Source organism: Pseudochaenichthys georgianus, chromosome 13 (assembly GCF_902827115.2).
Source record: "Pseudochaenichthys georgianus chromosome 13, fPseGeo1.2, whole genome shotgun sequence".
In the NCBI taxonomy this organism is placed as follows: domain Eukaryota; kingdom Metazoa; phylum Chordata; class Actinopteri; order Perciformes; family Channichthyidae; genus Pseudochaenichthys; species Pseudochaenichthys georgianus.
In genome coordinates, this window is record NC_047515.1 from 36,842,842 (window position 1) to 36,860,549 (window position 17,708).

The 17,708-nt window shown below is 39.4% G+C and overlaps 1 protein-coding gene and 1 long non-coding RNA gene across 2 annotated transcripts in view; one reads left to right on the forward strand and one right to left on the reverse strand.

Moving 5' to 3' along the window:
- The window catches only part of LOC117457717 (cell adhesion molecule DSCAM-like), a 152,977-nt gene that overhangs the window by 129,343 nt on the left and 5,926 nt on the right, over nt 1-17,708 (reverse strand). Inside the window, 1 exon segment of the mRNA XM_034097933.2 lies at nt 1,459-1,776. Within this exon segment, the coding sequence (XP_033953824.1) occupies nt 1,459-1,776 (318 nt within the window).
- On the forward strand, nt 4,971-6,027 carry LOC117457718 (uncharacterized). The gene is made up of 3 exons (XR_004553355.2): nt 4,971-5,060; nt 5,338-5,397; nt 5,941-6,027. It is a non-coding gene; the product is annotated as an uncharacterized lncRNA (long non-coding RNA).

A 17,708-nucleotide genomic window follows, 5' to 3' on the forward strand; every position in this document is an offset into this window, starting at 1 on the left:
ATGTAGTACTAAGAAGTAGAAGGTATGTAACACATAGAGAGAATCATTTAAGGAGTTAGGAAAAGTTAGTTTAACAATACTACTTGTTTTTTGTATAAAATGATACGATGTTATACTGGAAGAAGACAAAATAACTACTTTTATTGACACCAGAGGTAAGAATCAAATTATATCAACATTTTTAAAAGGTTTTTCTGTTGAAGCCAAATAGGCAAGAGTCAAACAGGTGAGCAGATGTAAAAAAAAAAGGATGTGTATCACACTGTGCAATAAATACAAGTAAATATACCATCGTCTGGCAGCTGCTCCATTACCATCTACTTGTTTCTATTCACTTTTATAATGCTGTTGCTTTTTATTCAGGGAATATGTGATTATTATGTCGTGTTACTGTACATACTGTACATTTGCCTCTTTACTTAATACTGTAATATGTTGCCTTTTATCAGAATTGTCTCCTGCTGTAACAATGTCAATATCCCCTCTGTGGGACGAATAAAGGTCATTCTGATTCTGACTAAGCAATATTATCTCTGTGGCAGTCAAGAGGTAACTGTAATGTGTCCAAGAAATCTTTAAAATGCTCTGAAAAAATGTCAATCTATATTTTCAATCTGCTGAGAAAAAGTCCATACAAGTAGCGACTGATTGGACTTTGTGGTGGGAATAAGCAAATTAAATAAACACAAATTATTACAATGTCTCTGACCAACTGTAACGGTTTGATATTTTTAACATAGTACTCTCAGCCGACCTCCCTGAAGCAGTGAGATATCCATCCATCAGACTCAGGTCAGTTAATTAAAGCCACGCTTTAAATGCTTTGAGCTTTTGCTCTTTGTCAAAGAAACATGACAGGGTTATTATAAGATTCTGGAAACCTGCACTTAATTAATTTGGACTACACACATTTATCAATCCCATGAACAAGTATTTTAAGTGATTGATTTTTGCACTGTATTCATACAAAAGCCATCATGACTAAAACATATTATATATATATATACTTGTATTTTAGTCGCAACATTAAAAGTATGGCTCACAGAACTGATTGTAACACTGCACTTTGCCAAAAATCAATACATTGTACGTTTTCTAGATTTTGATCAGATCTAGCAAACTTAAGTCTCAACTCGCAAAAGGAAGTACATCTTGAGTGTTGTTTCTATTACATTTACATTGTTTGTATGGAAAAGAAGCATGGCAATACCGTGTTTAGTTATCTGTGTGCTTGCTTTTATATTTAATATGTCTACTATTTTGCCTTTTCTCTGTTTCGCTGTAAATGTCCCCGCTGCAGGACGAATAAAGGATTTCTGATTCTGATTGATGCTAACAAAAGGCCTAACTACTAGTACCGTTATTAATACATGTATTTAATACTTTGACTAGTGCTCCTGCCATTTCCCTCACCATCATTATTAAAGGAACCCCTGCTACTCTGAGCGTTGGACTCACCAGCTTTGATGTGGACATCCTGACTCCTGATCTTGCCGGAGGGGTTCTCGGCAGTGCAGTAGTACGTGTTGTCGTGGATCAGCTTGCTGAAGCTGGATGGCAGGAAGTTGAAGATCTGGAGGGTTCCATTGGGGTGGACGTGGCGGATGCCGGGGACATCGTAGATCTCCTCGCCGGTCGCCAGATACCAGCGTAGCGAGGCAGGGGGCGCGCCACCAGCAGGACAGGGCACAGAGGTCCCTGTGGTGCTGGCAAATACTACCTCTTGCAAAGATGCATTGACAAAGTATAAGCTGGAATGTAGGTCCTCACTGAAAACTGCAAGAGAGGAAACACAGGATGTTCGCTGTTACAACCAGGTATTGTACTTCATCAATTTCCTGTAAACGGATGTTAGCAAAATCTTGAATAAAGTTCTTGAAATTTTCAAAAATTCAAAAGCACAAATAAGTATCACTCTAATATGCCACCTAGTTGAAGTGCTTCCATTTGCGTAACATGATAAGTAGTTAAGGATTCATCATGTGTTCCCATCCCAGGGACCTCGAGAACATGACATTAGCATAACTACTATCAATTATGAAATAAGGTCAGTTGCCTTGATCATGTTCAAGCTTTAATTCAAGCCACCATCACAGTAAAGAGACCAACGTCAAATGCAGTTTGTGCAGGAGCATTCTCCAGAGGACAGGAGGGTAATAAATGTCAATGTTGGACCAATTAGCTCCACAGTAATCTACAGCTGTTTGATTTCAGAGTGAAGTCAGCACGTTTGCATCCGACTCTTTCTATTTTGTATTTCAGGAAAATAATACTTGTACAGTATTTGTTGTGCGTATCTCAGCACGGTGACAAGCCCAGAGGCTGTGCACTAAATGGCTTACAGTGGCACTGGCAGCTGGCTTGGACCCTCCCTGGGGAGAAAACATTTTAGCACTTCATAAATTCCTAACAAGGTTTCAAATTGCAGACGTGTCCATCCTCTTCTCTGCTTCAGCAGCTCTCAGCCAGCAATGAGACACTTCAATTACCTACTCATGTACACACGCACATCATCCACCCAACTCTCATTTGTTTTTACAAAATAGGAATACTCATTTAAAATCATCAGCATACAAAAGATCAATACTGCAGCATTTTTTTCTGCAAGAATGTGTTGACATATTGGCTATCTGGACAATTGCACCAACTCTATAATGCAAATAACTCTGCACTCCCTGTTACAGAAAATGGTAAACCTATTCAGATAATGCAGACTGGCTGTGTGGATTTCTGTCTGACCACACACATTTTACGTTGTGAAAGATTTGAATGATGCCTAAGTAATAACATAAAACAGAATGTGTTTATATTGTTTCATTAATGATAACAGAGTTTTCTGTGTGCCTCACATTTCAAATTAAACTGAGGTCACCAAACTAGTAATACTTTTAGACGGATGAAACCAAAACCATTAAAGAGGAGTCCTTAAATGGGATTTAATCAGCCAAACACCTGCAATAGAACAAAATCATATCACCTGATTCATTCATAACACATGAGATTAATACTTTTAATTTAGATCCATTACACTTTGCTCAAAATACACATGTAGGCCTACCCTAACTTAAGTTATTTGTAATGCCGGACTTATAAACTAGATTGTGGAAATATAAGCAGTCACCTTTGGGCTTACGTTAGCTAAAGGTAGCTGAATATGTCAACTATCAACTATTAAAATGATATTAGTTTTTTAAATCCCATCCCCTCTGATTCACAAGGATTAATACTTGTAATTTAAATGCACACTTTGCTCAAAATACCTACATACTTTAATTTAAGTAAAGTTGTTTGAATGCACGATTGTTAAACTAGCTGACATATGCTATCACCTATTGAGATAATGTTAGCTAAACCTAGCTGAATGTGTCCCTTAGCAACTAGTTCACATTAATATAATATTTATTCTTGTGAAATAATATGAATAAATTCACATTACCTATGATTCGGCATGATTAATACTACGTATCTTTATTTAAGTAAAGTGTTTTTAATGCCAGTTTGTTAAGCTTGCAGACATAATATATGCTAACACCTTTTGAGCTAACGTTAGCTAAACCGAGATTATTTTTTTTCCCTTAGCAACTAGCTCACATTAATAATATTAATTATTATGAAATAATATGAATACGTTCACATCACCTCTGATGCAGCATGATTAAAACGACGTACTTTTTACTAAAGTATAGTCGTTTTTAATGCTTGACTGTTAAGCTAGATGGTGAAAATATAAGCTACAAGCTACATTAACGTTAGCATCAAAGTCAAAAACAGTACAAGTCAAGTGTTTAACAACATATTGCTGTTTTTGGCATTGCAGATGTTGTAACGGGTCCTTTTTACAGAACAATACATAAAATAAGTGAAAATGACCAACAAACCTGTAGTTTTTTTCTCTTGTATTTGCTAACTACCAACTCTCGAAATAAAAGACTGTTTACCTTCAGCTGCTGGTATGTCTGTCACTAATCAAAAAAGAGAAGACCTGTGTCTCAATTATTAAGATGAATACAATACACTGCTTATGTTAAAACCTGTAAATATAACAGCTTTTCACATATGTTTATGCAAATGATGCAAGCTGAGAGTTTAAGAAATATGTATATAGCCTATTACATTATCAGACATTGTTATCTACCAGGTCCACTTGTAATGAAGTTACCCTTTGACTGGGACATAAATCTTCAGATACAAATATGTAACTTCATATTCCAGATAAAGAAGGAACAAGCAGACCATATGGCGCCTGCAGCCTTTCCGTGGTGAAATACTGCAGTACAGCTTGTATCAAGGTGTCAGGCATGTCTATTGTCTACTGACTAAATCCATCCATTTCTTTGTAACTGTGCTTCCTGTCTTTCTCTGTATCCATGCTGATTTCATTTGTAAGTGCTAACAATGCCCATTTCTGACTCACTCCTGCAAAAGCCTATGTGTTACTTCCATTTTTGAATTGTACAATGTGAAGACTAACAATGCACCTCTGGTTCTGCACATTCTGTGCGTATGTTAACAATATGATACTGTGAAAAGCTCAACATGCTGGCAAGTGTACAAATAATATGGAGATTGTTTTCCATTATAATTCTGTATTTCAATATAAAAACATTTTTATTATGTGAATTAATCACACACAAAAAGTATTCTGAATTGATAATAACCTGAATCCCTATGGAAATGAGTAACTGTGCAAGGTAGATCCTGTGAAGTTCACACCGCATTTTACAAATAAAAGACATTGATTCCAATAAAATATTAAGAAGGGTAGTATGCTCCCAGCAAGGTAACTTTTGTATACACTCCTGAACAGTCTCTTACATCAAAAAGTTTTAGCCAATTTGAATCTTTTAAAATGCAGTGGGAAAGTGTGCTGGGTTTCTCAGTGGGTCTGTGGCACAGGCCAAGATGAAAATAATACATCAAAGTCATATTAAACTCTGATTCATTCTCTTTTTTACAGCTGGCACGGGGAGTATCAATCTTCCTGTAGCTCTGTTGAAAATACGGACTGAAGCCATGGGGGGGAGGATCAAAACCCCACCTGTTCATGGACAGCGCTCAAGGTTAGTGAAAAGTGGAAGACACTTTGAAATCACTCGTGTATATTTTAAAACACACCGCTGTTGTATTCAGTAGACATTTTCTTTGTGAATAAGGCATGGGGATTATAATTTAGAGACCCTTTGTAAATGTCTATATTGTCTAGTAATGTAAAAGCAACATGCTGTCTGAAATCCTAATTGATCATACTGCTAAGTGAAGATTGCTTTTCCAAACACATTTGCAAAAAAATGACATGTTCTGCTTTAAAACATGACATTTTCTGCTTTAAAAAAACAGACACAACTGGCACACATCAAAGCTGGAGAGGAGTAGATCAAAGAAGTGTGCCTTTGCCTGGTAAGCTTCTATTCTATTTTTGAGAAATTGGATTAGGATTTATGTCATTGCTGTTTTGATATTCGTCTATCTCACATATGAGAAGTACATGAGAGCAACTCAATTTGGACTGGCTGAGTGATAGCGAGATTGATTTAATTTAAAAAAGGAACTACGAAGGAAGGGTGCATATCACCGCGCTATATTCGTTTTCCTAATTGACTAAGCTCAGGTGCCACAAATGCTCCAATGACGCAGGTACACCCCTCCCCATCCCCCCACCCCAGACCTCACGGAGAGCCCTGTGTGACGCCCGAACAAAAGGCCCGACCACTTACTACATTGCCCGAGAGGAAATCAGTAATTGGCATCATTTTTCATGAGCTCAACCGCATCTATAATTGACTGTGATTTTTTCTTTCATGGGTTATCGTTTCAGAGAAGAACATAAGGAATGTTTCATTTAAATCTTTCTGTCAGATATGCCTGTATTGTTGACTCTATTGAGATGACATGGTTTGAAAATGTGAAGCCTTTCATTAAACATGTGTTTTGTTTTTGCAGATGCTTGCACTCTTTTTTCTTTTTGTGCCAATCTGCATTATAAACTCATTCGAACTGAAGGCTGCATTACACCACTACAGTTCTGTAAATACTTAATGTAACTTCTTGACATTTAAACACTTTTAAATTGAATGATTACCTCAATTTAGGCACTTATTCATGTCGTTTGTAACGAAATAAGTATAACTGTTTTGTGTTTTTCATTATAAGAAAACTAATTTATAAAAAATAAAAAACTCTGTGATTTAGGAAATCAGCCGCAGTAATGTTTCCACAGACTTACAATATGATTAACAACACCGATGGTTTATCACCGTCACAGGATTGTTATGCTTCACACAATAGAGCTGATCAGCTGACAGGGTGTAACTAACCATGACAGTGCGTTTTCACAGCCGCTGGCGCGCTTCATTTAAGTAAACGTGCAATCAATGCCGATGGGAGCAAACGGCAGGTAAAGATGAAATCACTAACTAGCTGTTTTCAGAATAACAAGAAAGAATATTTTCAATCTTATATTCACAGCTTAAAGAGGCCTTGTTCTGCTTTTTGGGGTTTTCCCTTTCCTGTAGTGCGTTGTGTATGTTTTTGTGCATGTAAATGGTCTGCAGAGGCTAACATTCCCAGTGTTCCCTCTCTCCCACACACTCCCCCTTTGCCTGAAACGCCTCCATTGGACTCCCATTGTTTACTTCCAGAACATAATAACATAACTTTTGTAACACATATTGAGCGTGATATTCAATATGAAATGAGGGGCGGGACATGTCTAAGTGGTTGATCAATCATAACAGAGCCGGCCAGCTAACCAATCAGAGCCGACTGGGCTCTAATTTCAGACAGAGGGTGAAAAGAGGTGCTGCAGCACAGGCAGTATGAGAAAAAAATGACCTTTTTGAACATTAAAGCATGGAAACATGTCCCAGTAAAGGCACAACATACTAATCTGAAAATGACAATATGATGTCCTCTTTTACAGTTGTTATTAACAGTCTTGTAGAGTTGGTTTCTATTTCTAATGTACCTACACTACTAAGGGAATGGTGTCTGTGCCATGTGGGAAACTGGTGACATCCTATCCTATGTTTCATGCAGCCACACTGGCTTTATTCATGAACACTCTGAAATGGGAGCAAAGAGAGAACAGCAAAGAGAGAATCAGAGAGACAGTGGGGATTGATTCAGCTTCGCACATTTCCTAGGGCACTCGCTTTGCATCTGTTGAGCTAGCAGAGCCATCGCCTGAGTTGTCCTCGCTTGCCGTGGTAGCAGGACTCGGCACCGCATGGCAGCGTGGCACCGGTGGCTTCACAGTGACAACGTGACAGCGGGAACCCTGGGTAATTAAAGCTCTGTGCCCTCAGGGTGAGTCTGCCTGGGATGTTGGAGATCATACCTGGCCCAGTCACACTCAAGACTCGCAGTCGCCGCATTATTCAACACATTCATATTCCTACTCTGTGGTTTAACGGATAGCATGTAGTATGTGTTCACAGGAGCTTAAAACAGGACTTGTGCATGACCCAAATTTGAAAAAGTGTTAATTTTGCAATTTTCCCAAAGATATTACCTGAAGAAAACACATAGCAGGTAGAGTAGAGACAACTGGGCCAAGCAGTCCAGTATGAGCAAGCATTCCCACTGATCTGATCTGCCCAGAGGCAATACACCATGCGCGGATGTTAAATGACTGTCTTCCAATTTGCTCTCATGAATATTAAGCAGTAGAAAGGGTTGGCTGTAAGCAAGCTGCTGATCTACACCGACAGATCTGTCCTCTGATGTCTAGGAAAGGGCGGGCAATGCTAAAACGAGGCCCCCACAGCAGATGAAGCCTCCTCCTATCCGGTCTATTTTCACGTCTTAAATGGGCCATAGTGGCTGCCTGTCTCATCAAGGAGGAAGCCAGAGACCCTGGACTGTTTCTGACTTTGGTAAAACTGAGCGATGAAGACACTGAAGTCTAAATGATGATGCTTCTGATGATGAGAGAGGATCTGATGAGGGATTATACTGAAGCAAACTAAAGCAGCACCCTCTGCTGATGTTGATGATGAATACAAACTAACCATCAGTACAAATATAAAGTTGCTTTGTGATGCAACCAGCGCACTGTAGGGAAGGAAACCCATGTCTTCAAATAAGTAAATAAAACAAGGATTGCAAGTGTCACATATATATATATATATATTAGTTTCATAATGATCTACTTTGCAGTTAGGTGGAACGGAAGTTATTATTTCACCACCTGCAATCTTACCTATTCATTAAAATAGTTTTCTAATTCAACCCAGATCTGGGGAGCAGCACGGTGTTGCCTCTCCGCAACCTAATTAACCAGAATGAAAAACGATGTATTTATAGAAAGCTCCTGATAATCCCCTTTGACGAATATGCTTATAAATATGTTTTATGGTTAATTTATTCCTGTGAGGTGCGTCACTGGTGATAACACAAAAAAAGATAGGCAGAAGCTTTTGAATGCTGTCACATGACCATCAAAATGTTATAATACATCTCTGAATCATCAAACTGATTGCAATATAAGGGTTCTTGTTAACGGTCTAAAGATCCTGAATTTAAAAAACTAAATCCCTACAAAATATTTCGTACATTCACTTATTTTAAGCTATCATAAATATCGAGATAAATCAAATAAAGCTCTATTGCATGGCTTTCTCTGACCTTAGCAGTTTAGATAACATTTATTTATGTATACATGTTTATACTACTCTCCTCCTGTTATTACCTCAGACTGTACAGTTATTAGAGACTTCAATACTAACCACAAACATTTGTCTTATTCACAGACTGACGGCAGTGTTCCACAGAGGTTCGCCATAAGTAATAGTAAAACACTTGAATGGATATTTGGCTTTATTTGCCTTTTAAAATATACAGGTCTATTGTGGGGGAAACTTCTGAAGCAATTGGAAACAGGACTCAGAGAGGCACGAGGAGAGCTGGAGCTTTGATGGCAAACACTGACGGTTTATTTGGAGTTACGGCCGGAGAACGAGTTGACACAGCGGTTGCCAAACCAATTCTGAAGAACTATTTCTGTAGCTCGAGGTTTTAACTAGTTCAGAGTGTAATAATCAACATTCTTTATCAGTGAGACTAAACAATTATGGACCCTGAATCTAACGAGAGCTCTCGTCCATAGAAAAGAATGTGAGCCAGGGAACTTACGTCCCTGAACAACACATCCTCACTCCCAGGTCGGCCTCTGTTGACGTTATGTCAAGTCCCCTGTGTCGGCTTTTTCCAACGCAAGGGGGGGGGGGGGCCTTAGCGTACATTTTCAACTTTCCGGGATGTCCATAGGCTTCTATATAGCTCCCTAAACGTATGTTGTAGACGAATTGAGATCGCGAGCGAATGCTACCCGCAGATCCATTCTCACAGCGTTTATCAACCTTTTTCTAACTCAATATCAAGCCACGCTTATTGTTTTTACTTCTTTATTTTAATTGAATAATGTAGGACTTTTGTTGCCGTCAGTTCTGCGGCGAGATTTGACGCTCGTGGAAGCACGGCATTTGTTTGTGTCGACTGCCCTTAAAGGCAATGTGAGCGTCCATTCTCATTGAATAACGGAGAATTGTACACCCGGAAGTAAGTATTCCCCTTACTGTCGATTACACCAGATTATCCTTGTTAATTACACAACATTGATTGGTTTAAATTGTGTGCAATGCTTTTGTATTTTTCCCCTTCGATTCGGAGAAACAAATATTTTTTCGGAGTAAAGGATGGCAGAAGACACTACACTACCCAGAATCCCCAGCTATCGTTTGGACTACACCATGTGCTCTGTTTGACAAACCCCGTGATAGTCCTCAAGATCTGTGATTGGAGAGTGTGTTCCGAGGGTTACGCTGAGCCTCGAACAGCACTTGAAATGGGATGGAACCACGGCAGACTGTCCAAATCTGGATTTGAACAGGTCCACCGCGTCCCCCCGTCCCCAGAACTACACATGCTGGCTATTGTGTTTCGCAACATGTTCTCTATCTATGGCTATACTGGGAGTTGTAGTTTTAAAAGACGTTTTCGTATTTCCCATAATAAGAAGTTGCCAGTATTAAACTGTGTACATCCCTGGAGGTTTAGGGGATAGGAAACACTCACATTTAAAACATATAATTAATAAATGGGTGAAAATTGCTTGTGCCCATAATGGGCAGCATTAATATATACCCACATGCCAGCTAATGTCAGAAGAGCTTTATTTAACAGCTGGTCTTATGTTGTTGACCCCTGTTGTTAATTGATAACATTACATTACATTACATTAATTGATAAGCCTGAAACATGCACTTGTCAAGGTTCAGAGGCAAATTTTGCAAATATGGCAGTAGCCATCGATCAGCTTAAGATAAGATATACTTTATTGATCCCAAGTTGGAACATTTGCGTTACATCAGCATGTGTAACAGTTGTAATGCAGTGGTGTTTATTTGTAAATCATTTAGTATAATCACACAAATTCTGTGTTTTATATTTAACAATGCTGTGTTCTTTATTTATTGATTGTTCAATACCTGACAAGGCCGGAGATTAAATATCTACATACATCTTATAAGAGTATAATACATTATGTATAATATCAGTTAAAATAAGTGCTTCAACATAGTTAACATTGCTGGAGGTATGCACAAATATTGATAGATGTCTTGTAATGCACTATTGAGGAACCTGCAACCCAAGTTTTTCATTCAGTGCAGAACTACACCATAGTTGTGTAGGCCTATATGATATGTCAATAAACCTTAGAAAATCTTGAAATCTTGAAAGGGATGTGCAAAATAGTCATTGTATACAGTCTTTAATTAACTATTAGTAGAGCATAACGAGTAATGAATATACTTTATAGGGATCCTATTAATATCTAATAATAAAAATAATGAAATTCAATAACATGCTTTAACCACTAGGTGTCCCTTTATATCAGCTGTGCACCTTTATGGTGTAAATACAGCCTATCTACCAATTGGATCAAATATAAAAGTCAGCCGAATTAGTGTTGATACTGCAAGGAGACGTATTGTGTGAAAAGAAATGTAAGATGTTGTTTAATGGCTGATATATTTATGATCCACGTCACGTTTTCAGTTCCTCATGTTTGTCTAGAAGTCTTCTCATCAGGGCTCTATAAATACAGAACTACAGCAGATATGTAATATTTAATGCCGCCGAACCGTGTATTACAATGCCGTTATGTGATGACTTTCAAAGAGAAAAGCAAGCACACTCGGAATAAAGTATTATTTAAATGTTTTCGGTCTGTTTCCGGTATTTGTTAATGACGATGTGCTCTGAGATGTGAGACTGGAATTGCACAGGGGAAAATAACGTATCTTTAGATGCGGATTTTGTTTAAACTAATATGTTTGCGCTGTGGACCAACACTATACATTGACGGGGAAGGGGGTAGCAATAAAGATAACACCATTAAACAGTTACGCAACATAACAGAAATAATATCGATAGCAGCGTCCCTAGCAACCACCTTGGTAACAATGAAAACGTGCTATGGACGCAATTACCTGAAGTAATCTTCGTAATAACTAGCAAACTAAAGATCATGTACATCCACTGCACACATAATCTGAAATAACAACTCATATTTCTCGCATCAAATGACATCAAAACGCATTTTAATGGCCAAACTAACTTTAAAATAAGCATTTTCCACCAAGAATAAAACGAAGTTCGGCCATGTTTTTTTTTTCTGCAGGGAGAAATTTGAAGATCACGTGATGTCAAACAGAGCACATGGTGTAGTCCAAACGATAGCTGGGGATTCTGGGTAGTGTAGTGTCTTCTGCCATCCTTTACTCCGAAAAAATATTTGTTTCTCCGAATCGAAGGGGAAAAATACAAAAGCATTGCACACAATTCAAACCAATCAATGTTGTGTAATTAACAAGGATAATCTGGTGTTTTTTAGTCGATGAGTAGTGCAGATATCACTGTAAAATCAATCGACAGTAAGGGGAATACTTACTTCCTGGTGTACAATTCTCCGTTATCCAATGAGAATGGACGCTCACATTGACTTTAAGGGCAGTCGACACAAACGAATGCCGTGCTTCCATGAGCGTCAAATCCCGCCGCAGAACTGACGGCAACAAAAGTCCTACATTATTCAATTAAAATAAAGAAGTAAAAACAATAAGTGTGGCTTGATATTGAGTTAGAAAAAGGTTGATAAACGCTGTGAGAATGGATCTGCGGGTAGCATTCGCTCGCGATCTCAATTCGTCTACAACATACGTTTAGGGAGCTATATAGAAGCCTATGGACATCCCGGAAAGTTAAGAATGTACGCTAAGGCCCCCCCCCTTGCGTTGGAAAAAGCTGACACAGGGGACTTGACATAACGTCAACATAGGCCGACCTGGGAGTGAGGATGTGATGCCCTGAACAGTAAACTACCTCATGGCGGCTTGTGCTCTGTCATAGACTGGCAACAACAATGCGCCCAAGCTCCCCCTCCTTAAGAGAGATAGCAGCAATACCCAAGGCCGTAGACCTATGCCATGGGAAAGGAGACAGTGAGAGGAGAAAACGATTAACTGTGTCGAATGTTGAATACCTAAGCAAATTATTCCCTAACACCTATATAAGTTTTGTCCTGGGTTCCCATTGGCCTGGCTTGTGTACAGTTTTCAGGGGAAACACTGATTAGTCAGTGTTGTTGAATCAAGTTGGTAACAGACATGTCAGCTAGCTAACAGTGCCAGAGAAATGTCAAGTCATTTATGTAATGGCTCACTTTAATCACAGCTAAAATCTTCCTTTTAGTGTGGGTCGATTTCCTTTTTAGATGATTCCTTGTTAGTTGATTCCTTGTTTTTTAATTGATCTCTGGGGGCATTGTAGCTCACCATGACCACCCGCTGCTTTGCTAGTGCTGTATTTAGCGTGATTAGCATGTTGCTTTTGCCCACCAGTGCTCTGTGAACGAACGTCTTAACACATGCTAAACATCTACTACTGGTTGGTGTTGCTTAAATTATTCAATATTGATATCTGATGCTCATTTATACAGCAAAGTAACATTTAACAAATATCTACAACCTGTTAAGGAGTTACTGGGTTCTCAAACTATGGTTACTCTTTGCTGCAGTCTTTGTTATGACATCCTGTTTGCTATATTTCGGATGAGTCCAAGGCACCAGTTTTGCAGCCAACATCAACCATGAGAAACTTCTATGCTTTAAGATTCTCTTAAATATGTCTGATTTAGACTTGAGTGGATATAATCGAATCCCCTCAAAACTAATCTAATGGTCAGCATGCACGGCCCCTGCTGATAACGCGATTAAGCCGTGGCGTTCTCGGTGCACAGATGCCTTTTGGCAGAGGCCTTACTTCACTTAAACAAGTAGACATGGCACATACTGGACAACCAACCTTATTATGTCATCAAACATTAGGGTTAAGGGCCTTCAGAAAAGCTGCTGTTGATGGTGTCTTAACATGAACGCTGTCCACCTGCATGCCAGCTAAGCTAACGCGATTTTTATGAAGGTTTCAGTGTGCAGCATCTGCGACATGAGCACTGCTGAAGAGAATGACCTGACACTGACGGCTTTTTGCCTTAAAGGATATTTTTTCATGTGCTACCATTATGTTATCTGGCTATGGGACACATTCACTTTGTAAAATGGTTGCAAAAATCACTTTGCAAATTCTGCTAGGTGGTAACTCCTCTTTATTGGCCCCTGGATGCATCAGTCCCCTGGTTTCCCTTTTTCTTTTTCAACCTTTTTAACAGCACTTTTTTTTTAGCCATGCAAATATCTTACGACGAATGCTATACAGGTAATAATGTCATTAGGAGGCCATGGCGGCCCTTTGAAGACACACCGTCGTCCCTGTTTTGTCCAGCAGACGTCTGTGACCAGCAGCTGGTGGAGTGTGTTAATGTTGATGTCACAGCAGCTGGCTGCTCTCATCCTGTTAGCTCTGCCTGCCATTATCAGCCCCCCCCCTCCTCCTTCCCTCCTCCTTTAAAGCTGCTGCTTCTGCTGCACGCTCATTTTAATACTCCAGACTCATTTGACCGTCTTTATGGACTTATCATATTAAACATTTATCGCAGCCATTTCCCTAAACCAAGCATGTTTATTCAACACTTAGGGGACCACAGCACGGCTCCTTTCAGCCCCCCCCCCCACTCCTCCCCGCCACACACACATAAACACACATCCTTATTTTCTCTGTTTCCATATTTCTCTCCTCCTCTCTCCCCCAGCCCCCTGGCTTGCTTCATTACTCCTTCTCTCATGCCTGATTTTTTAATTTTTTTTAAATGTATTTTTTTGGTATAATTTCTCTCATTTTAATCCTCTCCTCTCCTGCAGGGTCACGTGAAGCCGGCAGAAACAAATGTATTCTGAGCATTTAGTACTTTGGATAAATCGAGTTTTAATTTAATCATCTGATCAAACACTCATTAGCATAATCACTTGTGGGGATGGATGGACTAGATAGAGGGACACGTAATAGACCTCATCCTGGCAACAGTCTATGGAGATACTTAGCAACATGTCAACAGCTACATGCTACCATGACCAAGGTAACAGTATTCAATTATAGTTACATAACAAATATGTTATCTGATTACTGTTAAACGCATTTTTTAATGGATAACTAGCAGGATTACAGTGTTAGTACAATTTAAAAAGAGCATAATGTTTGTCGTAAAAGGATCAGATTGTATTTCTTCTCTGTAAACTGTTCTGTTCTGTAGGCTAACACTTTAAGTGTGAATCTATACGCCTACTGCCTGAATCGGCTTTATGGTTGTCACATTTTTTTGTTCATTTGTTCTGTTTTTAATTCAGTAGGTGAATTTATATGTTAATAAAATACTGTGTGCGAGCTTGTGTATTCAATTTAAACAGATTATTTTCTGTCAGCTCAGATTTTATTTCTGCTTTTTTAAACTGTAGTGTGTGCTCCTGTGTTTCAGTGTTGGTGTTTAGGCTACTGCCTGAAGATGCTGAATGGAAGGCAGGTTTTCCTATGAATGAAAACCACATTTTTTTATCCCAGATATCTTGGTTTCTTCTTTTCTAAGGTCACATTGTTCTGTAGTCTTGTACATAATATACTTAAAGGTAGGGTAGGTAATTCACTTCAGAAACACTTTTTGTTATATTCCATTAACATCCCGACAGCAATGAATAAATTAAATTCTTTGACAATAAATACATAAAAGAATATCATCTGTGGAAGCCATGGCGCTGTAAAAAGCACGACCAATCATCTGAGTCGGCCCGGCTAAAATAACTGGATGGCCTACCTGCCTGTCAGCCTTCCATCGGGGCACAAACTTATCTCGTGCCCTCATTGGTCATGTGCGCGTTCGTGTGTGTTGGAGGAGGGGCTCTGTGAGGAAGTCTGAAGGAAGGGGCAGATTTTTTTCAGCTGCATACTTTCAAATTCTAGCGCACTCCAGCTGGTTTCTCTATTCTTACCTACCCTACCTTTAAGTGAAAAACGTCTTGTAAATCTTCTTTCTCTTGAAATTGTATTTCATATTGATGTAATCCAAAAGTAACAGAAGGTAATCAGGTTACATTACTTTTAGATTGTGATACTCATTAGGTTGCTGATTAAAAAAATAAATAAAATGTTTTAAAGTAGCAACAGCACATAACATTTTATTTGTCCTCAACAGCGCAGGCACTGCAGAATGATCTATTCACTGCCCTAAAATCAAATGCTACCCTCTATCCTGGTTTGCCTTCTTATTCGACTTTGGACAAGATGGCTTACTGCAGCATCACACCGAGGTCTGAGCAGAGGAGGTCTGGGAATTCTAGGAATACCACAAAGTGCTAAGATTATTGACAATGCACTCAGTCTCACACCGGGCTGGGGGATCGATGAGTGGCTAGAAGGACATAAATCAGACTCCTGTGGCTCCACTCCACTCCACGTCACACCCTAACCCACCCTCCCACCCCAGATCCCCAATTAAATGCACACACACCCTGTAAAACCCCACACATGTATATACGTACTTGTACCCGCAAACACACAATAAAGCACCCACACACACACACACACACCTTACCTCAACCCAAACAAGATGACAGCGCTTTAAAAATTGCTGGTCTAAAAATAACCACCACTAACTTGGTCTTAAATCTTAGCATCTGTGCCAGGTTTAAAAATAAAGAGCACTGTCGAGAAACCAAGCTGGACCCATTTGTCTTTCTGTCACTGTCTATCCTGGTTTGCCTCCTCCATTATCCCTTAGCCTACTTTAATATTGGGACTGTGGAGCATCAGAAACACGGTAAATGAAATACCTTCTAGAAATGCGGTGTTGAATAATAAGAGATGTGGAAAATACTGCAAAGATGCAATGGTTTGAAAACTGAGTGTGAGAGAGTGTGAACATATTATTTTAAGAGGACATATTCTGCAAATGTTCAAGTTTATATTAGTATTTTGTGCTGGCCGGCTGAGCTGAGATTGGTCAAATACTTAGAGATGTCCCACCCCTAGCCTATCACGTTCAATGCGTTGGAGCGCCAGCCAATAGGAGCACGACTGTTACAAAGTGATGTCAGGATGTGGAGGCGTAGTGGGTTGTGCGTTGGTGTTCGGATCAGGAGAGCACAGGTTCAAACCCCACTGCAGTCAGCATGTCGTTGTGTCCCTGGGCAATACACTTCACCCCAAATTTCTCCTGTGGGGATTGTCCACAGTACTGAGTATGTAAGTCGCTTTGGATAAAAGCGTCTAACAAGTATCATGTAATGTAATGTCACTATGTTCAAGAACTTTGGGATTTTAGCATTTGCAGACCATGTACATGCACAAAAAACCTTTAAAACACAACCTATAATACAACATGAAAGGGAGAACGCCAAAAGGATAAAATATCCTCTTTAAGGTGGGCACATATAAGACCAATACAAGAGGGAAAAAGAGAAAGACACAAATGCATCATGGCCAGGCCAGAGTCGCAGGGATCAATTCAGCCTTGGGCCTCGCAGTGTGTTGAGTTCAAAGCCTCGCCCTGGTATGTGGAGGACTGGATTAAGAGGCAGTATTTATGAGGTCCAGCCTGAATGTTTGTCTTGGTGGGTGATTGATAGCAAACTCATCACACCTACGCCACCTGTCTTTCCACAGTGAACAAAAGCTGTGGGGCCAATGTGCAGTGTGTGTATAAACCATAGACTGGTATAAACACAGTCTATCAGATGCAGGCTTGGGGTGTGACAGATTACATCTAAGCAAGCAGGATACAAGAACAAATAACTGTACTCCCTGACAGTTACATCAAATCTGACGTTATCGGATTGCAGTTGCATTTCAAAAAAATGGAGAGTACTAGCAGGATTACAATGTTACTACTAGACGGGGCATCAGATAAATCAGCAGAAGAAGACAGACAGGGAGTAAACATTAACGGGAACAGCAGAAGAAGATAGAAAGTAAACACTAACGGGAACAGCAGAAGAAGACAGACAGGAAGTAAACATTAACGGGAACAGCAGAAGAAGACAGACAGGAAGTAAACATTAATGGGAACAGCAGAAAAAGACAGAAAGTAAACATTAACGGGAACAGCAGAGGAAGACAGACAAGAAGTAAACTCTAACAGGAACACGGTATGGGCTCTGTAGTGTTTAAAGAATAGTTAATCGTATATAAAAAGTTAACAGACTTGGGTCAAGTTCTGTCATGTCTGAGGTATGTATTTTCTAAACCTTTGCACTCTTCGTCCT